This window comes from Hylobates moloch, unplaced genomic scaffold (assembly GCF_009828535.3).
Source record: "Hylobates moloch isolate HMO894 unplaced genomic scaffold, HMol_V3 SCAFFOLD_8, whole genome shotgun sequence".
Lineage (NCBI taxonomy): Eukaryota > Metazoa > Chordata > Mammalia > Primates > Hylobatidae > Hylobates > Hylobates moloch.
The window spans coordinates 7,597,984-7,610,498 of NW_026652283.1; the positions used below are offsets into that span (position 1 = coordinate 7,597,984).

General features: G+C 45.0%; 1 protein-coding gene across 1 annotated transcript in view; it reads right to left on the bottom strand.

The window, feature by feature from the left end:
• Nucleotides 1-5,233: 5,233 nt before the first annotated feature.
• The window catches only part of LOC116473906 (solute carrier family 2, facilitated glucose transporter member 3-like), a 39,787-nt gene continuing 32,505 nt past the window's right edge, over nt 5,234-12,515 (bottom strand). The window contains exons 5-7 of the mRNA XM_058442080.1: nt 12,073-12,252; nt 10,438-10,641; nt 5,234-7,257 (exon numbers count right to left, since the gene is read on the bottom strand). Of these exons, the coding sequence (XP_058298063.1) occupies nt 7,039-7,257; nt 10,438-10,641; nt 12,073-12,252 (603 nt within the window). The 3' untranslated portion in view covers nt 5,234-7,038. The remainder of the gene's footprint in view (nt 7,258-10,437; nt 10,642-12,072; nt 12,253-12,515) is intronic.

Below are 12,515 nucleotides of genomic sequence, written 5' to 3' on the forward strand. Positions count from 1 at the left end.
CGAGGTCAGGAGTTAAAGACCAGCCTGGCCAACATGGCGAAACCCTGTCTCTATTAAAAATATAAAAATTAGCTGGGCGTGGTGGTGGGCACCTGTAATCCCAGCTACTTGGGAAGCTGAGGCAGGAGAATCCCTTGAACCCAGGAGGTAGAGGTTGTAGTGAGCAGAAATCATGCCACTATACTCCAGCCTAAGTGACAGAGCAAGGTTCTGTCTCAAAAAAAAAAAAAAAAAAAAAAGAAAAGAAAAACAAGGCACAAAACCATATGAATGATTTATTCTATTTGAATTAAAAAATATAAGCCGCATAGATACAAACATTTTCTGGGAGGATAAAAACATACGCCCAAAATTTACATTTCAGATGAATAGATAAATAATAAATTATTTAGGAAACAGAAGTAACAATTAATTCTCAGTTTGGGGGAAAGTTGATAGAGTCCTGCTTCATTCTAGGTTACATGAAAGCTGGGTGCCATGGCTTACACCTGTAGTCGCAGTAATTTGAGAGGCTGAGGTGGGAAGATCACTTGAGCCCGAGAGTTCTAGACAAGGCTGGGCAACATAGCAAATTCCCATCTCTACAAAAAATAAAACAAATTAGCTGGACACAGTGGTGCTTGCCTGTAGTCCCAACTGCTTGGGAAGCTTAGGAGGGAGAATCAATTGAGCCTGATGGTTGAGGCTGCAGCGAGCTGTGATTGTGCCACGGCACTCCAGCCTGAGCGACGGAGAAAGACCTTGTCTCAAAAAACAAACAATCAAAAAACAATAGGCTGTGAGAGGTTGCTCACGCCTGTAGTCCCAGCATATTGGGAGGCCTAGGTAGGTGGATCACTTGAGGCCAGAAGTTCAAGACCAGCCTGGCCAACATGGCAAAATCCCATCTCTACAAAAAAATACAAAAATTAGCCGGGCGTGGTGGTGCATGCCTGTAGTCTCAGCTATTTGGGAAGCTGAGTCAGGAGAATCACTTGATTGAACCCAGGAGGCAGAGGCTGCAATCAGCCGAGATCGTGCCACTGCATTCCAGCCAGGGAGATAGGTGTGAAACTGTTTCAAAAAAAAGAAAAAAGAAAAGAAAATACACACATTAAAATCTCAGCTCCACCATTATGACCTTGGGCAAATTATTTTGCAGCCTTTTAGGTCTTCCCTTTTGTGTAAATAGAAATAATACTTGAAGTGATTTCTGTCATCTAATATGTATTTTGTCTAGCTCATAGAATATATGCAATTAATGTCAGTTACCTGCATGGCAATGTAAAATGTGATCATCCTTTGATACACCCCCTAGGAACGTATGCCAAGGCATTAATCAAACAACCACATAAAGATACTCATTACAGCACTGTTGGTAATAGCTAAAAAAATTTTTATTTTTATTTATTTATTATTTTTGAGGCGAAGTCTCAATCTGTCACCAGGCTGGAGTGCAGTGGCGCGATCTCGGCCCACTGCAATCTCCACCTCTCGGGTTCAAGCAATTCTCCTGCCTCAGCTTCGCGAGTAGCTGGGACTACAGTTGCGCACCACCAACGCCAGCTAATTTTTTTTTTTTTGGCCGAGACGGAGTCTTTCTCTGTCGCCCACGCTGGAGTGCAGTGGCGCGATCTCGGCTCACTGCAAGCTCCGCCTCCCGGGTTCACGCCATTCTCCTGCCTCAGCCTCCCGAGTAGCTGGGACTACAGGCGCCCGCCAACACGCCCGGCTAATTTTTTGTATTTTTAGTACAGACGGGGTTTCACCGTGTTAGCCAGGATGGTCTGGATCTCCTGCCCTCGTGATCCGCCCGCCTCGGCCTCCCAAAGTGCTGGGATTACAGGCTTGAGCCACCACGCCCGGCCGAACGCCAGCTAATTTTTGTATTTTTAGTAGAGACGGAGTTTCACCGTGTTGGCCAGGATGGTCTCGATCTCTTGACTTGGTGATTTGCCCACCTTGGCCTCCCAAAGTGCTGGAATTATAGGTGTGAGCCACTGCGCCCAGCCAGAAAATTTTTTTTTAAATCTAAATGTCTATCAATAAGACTTTCCTTAAATGTGTTCTGATATATTGGAGTACTTATGTAGCCATAAAAAACAAAAAAGATGGCCAAGTGCAGTGGCTCACGCCTGTCATCCGAGCACTTTGGGAGTCCGAGGCTGGTGGATCACAAAGTCAGGAGTTTGAGACCAGCCTGACCAACATGGCAAAACCCCATCTCTACTAAAAATACAAAAATAAGCTCGGCATGCTGGCGAGTGCCTGTATCTCAGCTACTTGGCAGGCTGAGGCAGGAAAATTGCTTGAACCCGGGAGACGGAGGTTGCAGTGAGCTGAGATTGCACCACTGCACTCCAGCCTGGGCAACAGAGTGAGACCCTGTCTCAAACAAACCAAACCAAACCAAACAAAAACAAAAAGGATGAGGCAGATTTAAATGTATGGGAAAATTCCATTATTAAGGTAAAAAAGCAGATTTGTTTATAGGTTAAGGTGATCTCATTCATGTCATATATGGAGGTAAATTAAGTGTGGAAAGATAGATACCGATATAGAAATAAAAGTAATAGTTATCTGTAGGAAATAAAATTAGGAGGCATTTTTTGCTTTTTCTCTAGTTTTAGAATATATCAGACAAAAATAATAGATATATCTATTTGGGAAGCATAAGAGTAGCCTCTATGAAATAAATAATTGCTAGTAAAAGTAACATTTCCATGAACATTTTTGAAATATGAAAATAACTCAAGTACTTGTACTAATACCTTTAGGACAAGCTAGAATACTGGAACTCTTGCTTTTGAAACACAGGTGAGACTGTCTCTCTTTTGTTAAGCTCACTTAGAGAGTCACACCCCCCTCTAGTGGTCTACCACGGCACTGGGCTCACCAATCTCCCAAATGTTTTATAATGATGGGGAACTTTCCTTAACCATCACATGTTCAGGAACAAGGGAATGGATGCCCAGACATATTCTTCAGTTACATGTGGTTCAAGATAGAAATCAATTGACAATGATGGATCAGACATAGTCAGATGTACTTGATGAAGTAGAAGTTCCTCTAAATGGAATAAACTGGAGGCCCTAGGAAAAAAAATGGATTGAAAACCTTAGCAGAATAAGTGACACTGTTTTACAAATGATTGATAGTGGTTATAAACCAAGCCAGCAGGCAGACATGGAAATGTCCTTGGAAGAGTGTGTTTAGATATTGTAATGAAGATACAAATTTGCTGAGGACATTGGAAAAAAGAAATCTGTTGCTGTGGAGTTTAGCTAAAAGTGTATCAGTCTCTTTTATCTTTTTTTTTTTTTGAGACAGAGTCTTGCTCAGTCGCCTAGGTTGGAGTGCAATGGTGTGATCTTGGCTCACTGCAACCTCCACCTCCTGGGTTCAAGCGATTTTCCTGCCTCAGCCTCCTGAGTAGCTGGGAAGCAGCTGGGATTACAGGTGCCGCCACCATGCCCAGCTAATTTTTAATTTTTGTATTTTTTAGTAGAGACGGGGTTTCACCATGTTGGCCAGGATGGTCTCAGTCTCCTGACCGTGTGATCAACCCACCTCGGCCTCCCAATGTGCTGGGATTACAGGCGTGAGCTGCTGCGCCCGGCCTCTTTCTCTTTTGTCACCTATTTAGCTTTAGAAAATCGGGTAGCAAGCCCGCAGGTGTGTATGAACAGGGCCATGGTTGAAAGAAGACTAACAGAAGGCAAGCTGAACAGAATGTCGGAGTCACAGGATTGGCTTCAGCTTCCTCCACCGTTTACAAGAGATCCTTGTGGAGGTTCATGGTCAAGGTCATGCATTAGCTGAGGAAAATTCAGAGTTTGTTAGAATCAGAACATCTAGCACAGCTATAGTATGGGACAGGTGCAGGACATCCAGCAAGATGGCACCAGGGAGGTAGGCTCCTGGGATCTACCGCCAGTCTTTAGGAGTAGTTCACAGCCCAACACTTCTGGGGGGCGACGTGAGCTAGTCATTTTGGATTGAAAGCTTGATGTTGTAAATATTATGTTGTAGAAATTCTGGATTCTCTTGTGTTCTTCTGGACATTTTGTATTTTTGTTCTAGTAGGCAAACACGTTATCTTCCCAGCAACAAGCAACAGCTGATCTCTCTATCCTGCTCTAGGGTCTTCATCTGCTGCTTTTTTGGCCTGGAGACTTACCTGTGCTTGCAAAATTCGCTGGTCAGTCAGGAATTTGGGCAGAAAAAATATGATCAGACTTTTAGGAATGACTTTCTCTATGGTTTTTTTTCCCCCTTTTTAGTTGTTTTTGGTAGGATTCACTCCTATTTTTTTTTTTTTTTTTTTGAGACAGAGTCTCACTCTGTCGCCTAGGCTGGAGTGCAGTGGCGCGATCTCGGCTCACTGCAAGCTCCGCCTCCTGGGTTCATGCCATTCTCTTTCCTGCCTCAGCCTCCCAAGTAGCTGGGACTACAGGCGCCCGCCACCTGACGCCTGGCTAAATTTTTTTTGTATTTTTTAGTAGAGACGGGGTTTCACCATGTTAGCCAGGATGGTCTTGATCTCTTGACCTCACGATCCACCTGCCTCAGCCTCCCAAAGTGCTGGGATTACAGGCGTGAGCCACCGTGCCCAGCCAATTCACTCCTAATTTCAAACTGCTCTGTTGGTCTTGGGCACTTCCAGCCATAAAATTTCAGCTTTTTGCACATGGCCCTGGGTTCATTCCCCAGCACCATCACCAAAAAAAAAAAAAAAAATAGATTTCAGTTTCCTGTCACCTGAGCTGTGGAGGAGTGAGGAATACATTCAGTTTTTAAATCTTTTTTTTTTTTTTTGAGACGGAGTCTCGCTCTGTCATCCAGGCTGGAGTGCAGTGGCGCGATCTCGGCTCACTGCAACCTCCGCCTCCTGAGTTCAAGCGATTCTCCTGCTTCAGCCTCCTGAGTAGCTGGGATTACAGGCGCCCGCCACCACACCCGGCTAATTTTTGTATTTTTAGTAGAGACAGGGTTTCACTGTATTGGCCAGGCTGGTCCCAAACTCCTAATCTCAGGTGATCCACCCACCTTGGCCTCCCAAAGTGCTGGGATTACAGGCGTGAGCCACTGGGCCCGGCCAAATATTGCTATTCTCTTATGTATGAGACTCTAAGAACAGAGTCTCATACAAGTCTCAAGGTCACAACAGGTACTGAGTAGCCAACTCAGGATTTAAAGCTGATTTTGTTGTTACAGGAACAGCAAAAAATAAATAAATAATGTGCCCGTGATGTCGTGTACATTCAGAATTTTTATTTTAAAACAAAGAATCAAACTAACATTAATAATGGAAAGTCCATATAGAAATATTCACAATCCTTCTCAGTGAGAAATAGGAAAACAATTTCCTGCCTTACTGCCAACCTGTTTGAGGAGCAGAAGTTGACGTGAAGTTGGAAGGTCACCTTTCCAGCTAAACTCCACTCCATAGCTATGTGCATATTTATTCAAAGTCTCCACGACCAGAGGGAACAATGAGAACTGAGAACCAAAATACTGTCATTGGCAAGGGTTTGGCTAACGGGTCTGAGATGTGTAAGCACCAAGAAGGGAAGAGAGATTGAGCAACATACGAAAAAGGGGCTGTAGGAACAAACACAAAGAAAATAAGTCAACAATAACGTCCTTCCACCCAGAGCAAAGTGACAGTGCACATACATTCATCCTCTCAAGCGTGGGCTACACTGCACATTGACTCATACTATCTAAACGTGGTTTATTGGAAAGATTCAAGTCCCCTGAGGGCACTCGGCACAGGACCACAGTGACATGGTAACAGACATACGCAAGCGTGCCGTGAGCCTAAAGCAACAACACACTTTAGATAATAATCGCTCAGAAAAGAATCCTCTCCCAGAGCTGAGGTTACAAATTCCAAGTTTGCTATAAACATTCTTTGGGGAATTCCTTTAAAGGTATGAGTTAAAATAAAACAGAAAACCAACACCTAAAATCTCCTAAAGAACAAAGTGGAGAAATAATGACTCTCTACCAAGAACCAATTATTTTAGGTTTCTCGTTTTGATGGCTCTCCCACGAGATAGGTGGTGGGATTACTTCAAAAGTAATGAGACTACTACAAGAAGAAGGAGTTATTTCGTCCAGTGAGGGGAGCAGGCTTTTCTAGAACTCACTTTCCCTTCCCTCGACTCCATCCAAAATTAGAACCCATCAACTGCCATTAACTAGAATGCCCATATTAGTTAATAATCCTAGATTTCAAGTACTACTACATGTAAACTATTATCTTAAAGTTCCAAAGGAAATGAGTAGCTTTATTAAATAGGCATACAACTTTTCTGAGAAATCAAAGAGTTTCCATCTGAAGGACAGAAATTGTTAAGAGGTAACGTACAGACCTCAGGTACCATATCATTTACCCTCCAATAATGAACATTTTCCCTACATTCTTATTGCACCTTAACCTCTCCAGCATCAAATCTTCTGCTCTATAACCTCTCTTTAAACACCTCCCTCTAATCTCAGTTTCCTTCTGTTTTTATTATTTGGCAAAATTACACTTAAAAAATAAATATTTATGTAATTAAACCAGAGGATAAAATAAATAAAACTCAAGTTAATTTGCCATGTAGAGCTGTATGGAAGTGAGGAAGGTGCCCTTACATAAACCCCCTCTGCCTTCCACACTCATATGTATCTGCTTCCTGGTAAGTCTGAGGTTGGGGGAACTGCACCTTTCTTTTCCTCTCCTATATCCCCTAGTGTGGCAATATTAGAATCCAAGGGAGGAAAAGCTGGCAAAGTTGTCATATGCCAAGCGGCCAATCCCTCCTGAAATGAAGGTAGGTTCACTTGGTCTCTCCTAAGCAGAAGAGAATGTCCAGGAAATAAAATATTTAAAAAGCCATTGAAAATCCAACAAACCCCAACCTTGGGTGCTCATGGAGTGCATGGGATGAGAAAGGAATCAAGTAGCAGCATTCAGAAGCAGTCCTGGGTTCATCCTGATGAGGTCTCTCCCTTGTTCAGGGAGAGGTGGCTTTCCCATGCTGGGAGGGAGGTGGAAGGAGGCATGACTTAGACATTGGTGGTGGTCTCCTTAGCAGGCTCGATGCTGTTCATCTCCATGACGCCGTCCTTCCCAGATCTATTCGCACCGTGTGCCTGCCCTTCAAAGGCCCGTGTGATATCCTCAAAAGTCCTGCCACGGGTCTCAGGGACTTTGAAGAAGGTAAAGGCCAAGAAGGTAATGAGGAAGCCGGTGAAGATAATAAAAACGTAGGCTCCTAAATAGTGCTAGTGAAAGGACAGAAAAAAGGAAGGTTGTTATAAAAATCTGGTCATTGACAAACTCAATTTCCTTCACATTCATATTTCCAATAGGCTTCAAGCTATAACCCTTTTATATTTAATAAAAACAGGTTTCTTCAGAGATTCACTTAAGATTCTATTGCTAACTTACTATATTTCTCTGTATTTTTCTTTTTGTCATTCTTTTTCATTAAAGTTAGATGCTTCCAAATGTCTACTGAGTATTTTTGGACTTTTGAGTATTATTATTATTATTATTTGGAGACGGAGTCTCGCTCTGTCACCCAGGCTGGAGTGCAATGGCAGGATCACGGCTCACTGCAACCTCATGAGCTTGTGATCTGCCCGCCTTGGCCTCCCAGAGTGCTGAGATTACAGGCGTGAGCCACTGCACCCGGCCTTGAGTATTATTTGTAAAATCTGTGTTGCTGAGCTGGGTGTGGTGGCCCATGCCTGTAATCCCAGCACTTTTAGAGGCCGAGGCGGGTGGATCACTTGAGGCCAGGAGTTTGAGACCAGCCTGGCCAACATGGCAAAACCCCGTCTTTATTAAAAATACAAAAAAAAAAAAAAAAATTGCTGGGAGTGGTGGCACGTGCCTGTAATCCCAGCTACTCAGGAGGCTGAGGCAAGAGAACCACTTGATTCCAGGAGGCCGAGGTTGCAGTGAGCCGAGAGTGAGCCACTACATTCCACCGTGGGCAACAGAGTTAGACTCCGTCTCAAATAATAAAAAATGAATGGTTCCCAGTTTTGCCATCCCATTTCAATCTTTTCTGCCGTCATTTTTTTTTTCTACGTATTGTTGAAAATCTGGTTTATAGCCCTTGATGTCTAATCTTTCATAGCATCAGTAATTACAGTAGTCCCCAGTTATCCAGTTTTTTTTTTGTTGTTTTGTTTTGTTTTGTGTTTTGAGACGGAGTTTCGCTCTTGTTGCCCAGGCTGGAGTGCAGTGGCATGAGCTCCGCTCACCGCATCCTCTGCCTCCCAGGTTCAAGCGATTCTCCTGCCTCAGCCTCCTGAGTAGCTGGGATTACAGGCATGCACCACCAAACCTGGCAAATTTTGTATTTTTAGTAGAGATGGGGATTTTCCATGTTGGTCAGACTGGTCTCGCATTCCCAACCTCAGGTGATCCTCTCGCCTTGGTCTCCCAAAGTGCTGGGATTACAGGTGTGAGCCACTGTGCCTGGCCAGTTTTGGGGTTTTTTTGTTTTGTTTTTGTTTTTGAGATGGAGTTTCGCTCTTGTTGCCCAGGCTTGAGTGCAATGGTGCAACCTCGGCTCACTGCAACCTCTGCCTCCCATGTTCAAGCAATTCTCCTGCCTCAGCCTCCCAAATACCTGAGATTACAGGCGCCTGCCACCACACCCACCTAATTTCTTGAATTTTTAGTACAGACGGGGTTTCTCGATATTGGCCAGGCTGGTCTCGAACTCCTGACCTCGTGATCCTCCCACCTCAGCCTCCCAAAGTGCTGGGATTACAGGCATGAGCCACCTCACCCATCCTCTTTCTTCTTCTTCACAATTTTATGGACAAAAGATATATTCTTTTTTTTTTTTTTTGAGACAGGGTCTCGCTCTTTAGCCCAGCCCAGAGTGCAGTGACGCAATCTCGGCTCACTGCAAGCTCCGCCTCCCGGGTTCACGCCATTCTCCTGCCTCAGCCCCCCGAGTAGCTGGGACTACAGGTGCCCGCCACTGCGCCCGGCTAATTTTTTGTATTTTTAGTAGAGACGGGGTTTCACCGTGTTAACCAGGATGGTCTCGATCTCCTGACCTCGTGATCCGCCCGCCTCGGCCTCCCAAAGTGCTGGGATTACAGGCGTGAGCCACCACGCCCGACCAAAAGATATATTCTTAAGCTGGGCACAGCGGTGCATGCCTGTAATCCCAGCACTTTGGGAGGCTGAGGCGGGAGGATCACTTGAACCCAGGAGTTTGCGACCAGCCTGGCCAACATAGCAAGCCCCTGTCTCTATTCGTAAATTTTTTTGTTTTGTTTTTGAGATGGAGTCTAGCTCTGACACCCAGGCTGGAGTGTCATGGCAAGATCTTGGCTCACCACGAACTCCACCTCCTGGGTTCAAGCGATTCTCCTGCCTCAGCCTCCCGAGTAGCTAGGACTACAGGTTTGTGCCACCACGCCTGGCTAATTTTTGTATTTTTAGTAGAGATGGTGTTTCACCATGATGGTCAGGCTAATCTCGAACTCTTGACCTCAAGTGATCCGCCCGCCTCCACCTCCCAAAGTCCTGGGATTACCGGCTTTGAGCCACTGCTCCCGGGCGCAATTTAAAACTTATTAATTGTTTATTTCTGGAATTTTCCATTTAATACTTTTAGACTGCAGGTAACTGAAACTGCAGATGAGGAGGGACTGCTGTATTATTATTATTATTATAATATATATTTTTTGAGACAGAGTTTCTGTCTTGTTGCCCAGGCTGGAGTGCAATGGCCCGATCTCGGCTCACCACAACCTCCGCCTCGCGGGCTCAAGCGATTCTCCTGCCTCAGCCTCCTGAGTAGCTTGGATTACAGGCACGCGCCACCAAGCCCAGCTAATTTTGTATTTTTAGTAGAGACGGGGTTTCTCCATGTTGGTCAGGGTGGTCTCTACCTCCCGACCTCAGGTGATCTGCCCGCCTCAGCCACCCAAAGTGCTGGGATTGCAGGAGTGAGCCACCTCGCCCAGCCTGACTACTGTATTATTAAGGCGTATCTTCAATATGTCAGCCTACGTAGGCTGGTTTTAAGATAAGGGGAGTTGGCCGGGCACGGTGGCTCATGCCTGTAATCCCAGCACTTTGGGAGGCCAAGGCGGGCAGATCACCAGGTCAAGAGATCGTGACCATCCTGGCCAACATGGGGAAACCCCATCTCTACTAAACATACAAAAATTAGCTAGGCGCGGTGGCGGGTGCCTGTAGCCCCAGCTACTCGGGAGGCTGAGGCAGGAGAATCACTTGTCAGTGAGCTGAGATCGGGCAACTGCACACCAGGGTGAGACTCAGTCTCAAAAAAATACATATATATTATAGATAGATAGATGATAGATAGATAGATAGATAGATAGATAGATAGATAGATAGATGATAGATAGATAGATAGATAGATAGATGATAGATAGATAGATAGATAAGGTGAGTTTACTTACAGCCGCGGAGGGGAAGAGCAATCCGACTAGGAAGTTGGAGGTCCAGTTGGAGCAGCCGGCCACTGCCATCGCAGCTGGGCGGGGGCCCTGGCTGAAGAGTTCGGCCACAATAAACCAGGGAATGGGGCCTGGTCCAATTTCAAAAAAGGCCACAAAGACCAAGATAGCCCCAATACAGACAAAGCTCATCCCATTATAGTTATCCTGTAAGAGGAAGGAACACAGAAGATTAAATTTAAAGACAGTGTAACCCAGGATCTAGGTTCCCAGAGGCAATTAACGGCAAGCTCCTCCTGTCCTGACGTACAATACAAAGAGTGGCTATGGAATCAAAAGGCTTGGATTTATTTTTATTTTTATTTTTTGAGACAAGGTCTTATTCTATTGCCCAGGCTAGAGTGTAGTGGCGCTAAAACAGCTCACTGCATCATCAATCTCCTGGGCTTAAGCAATCCTCCCACCTCAGCCTCTCAAATAGCTGGGACTTGAGGCATGTGCCACCACACCTGGCTAATTAAAAAAAATTTTTTTTTTATTTTTTTGGCTGGGCACTGTGGCTCACGCCTATAGTCCCAGCACTTTGGGAGGGTGAAGTGAGTGGATTATTTGAGGTCAGGAGTTGGAGACCAGCCTGGCCAACATGGTGAAACCCTGTCTCTACTAAAAAAATACAAAAATTAGCTGAGTGTGGTGGCGCGTGCCTGTAATCCCAGCTACCAGGGAGGCTGAAGCAGGAGAATCAATGAAGCCTGGGAGGCAGAGAGTGCAGTGAGCCGAGACGGCGACATTGCACTCCAGCCTGGGTGACAGAGCAAGACCCTGTCTCAAAAAACAAAAAACAAAAACAAAAAAATACTTTTTTTTTAGAGACAGTTTCTTGCCATGTTGCCTAGGCTGGTCTTCAACTTCTGGGCTCAAGCAATCCTCTCACCTTGGCCTCCCAAAGTGTTAAGATGACAGGAATGAAGCACTGCGCCCAGCCAGGCTTGGATTTTTGAATCCCATCTATGTGATCTCATATATGTCACTTTGTACTGAGACCCCGTCATCATCCATATAGTGTGATTATCTTGATATTATTTTAAGAATTAAATTAGGCAGGGCACAGTGACTCATGCCTGTAATCCCAGCACTTTGGGAGGCCGAGGCAGGTGGATCACCTGAGGTCGGGAGTTCGAGACCAGTCTGACCAACATGGAGAAACCCTGTCTCTACTAAAAATAAAAAATTAGCCGGGCGTGGCGGCGCATGCCTGTAATCACAGCTACTCCGGAGGCTGATGCAGAAAAATCACTTGAACCCAGGAGGTAGAGGTTGTGGTGAGCCGAGATTGCACCACTGCACTCCAGCCTGGGCAACAAGAGCAAAACTCCGTCTCAAACAAACAAACAAAAAAGAATTAAATAATTTATTTTATAAACCATAATAATGTTCTATAAATGTAAAGATTCTAAGAGTTTACCTCCAGTTCTCTGATGACTCACGTTTCTTAAAAACTCTGGGCATCCTGCTTCTCTCCTCTGACTTTATTGACAAACTGCAACCTTAACAACCCACCCCTTGTGTCACAGAAGTCAACTGTAACCTCTCCGCCTTTCCCCCTCCCTCGCTTTTCCTCACTCAAAGAGCACTCACCTTTAATAACAAAGAAACAGTCATGAGCATGGAACAAAAAGCCATCCCTCCAAGGCCTATCATATGCAGAGTCCTTCTTCCTGCCCTTTCCACCAGAGATAGCTGGAAGAAGAAGAATATGACATGAAACTTCAGTTTTCCTTTCCATGAAAACAGTGTCTGAGCTACTTGAAATCTGCCCTACCAACAGCAGGACACTTGTTATGGATACACCTCCTGTGATTTAGGATTTTATATACATACATATTGTGTTCCATTCACAGGTCCTGGGTCAAAATCCCCATAGCCCTTGGTAGAGTCTTTTGGTATAATGTTGGGATGCTTTAGGCCTCAGAAGCAGGCCTCAGATAACAGAATTCTTCTCTGACTTTCTCCTGCCCTCCCACTTGGCAGGACGCTAATCTGACTGTGGGTCATAAAACCCTCATTTCAGAGAGGGTCCT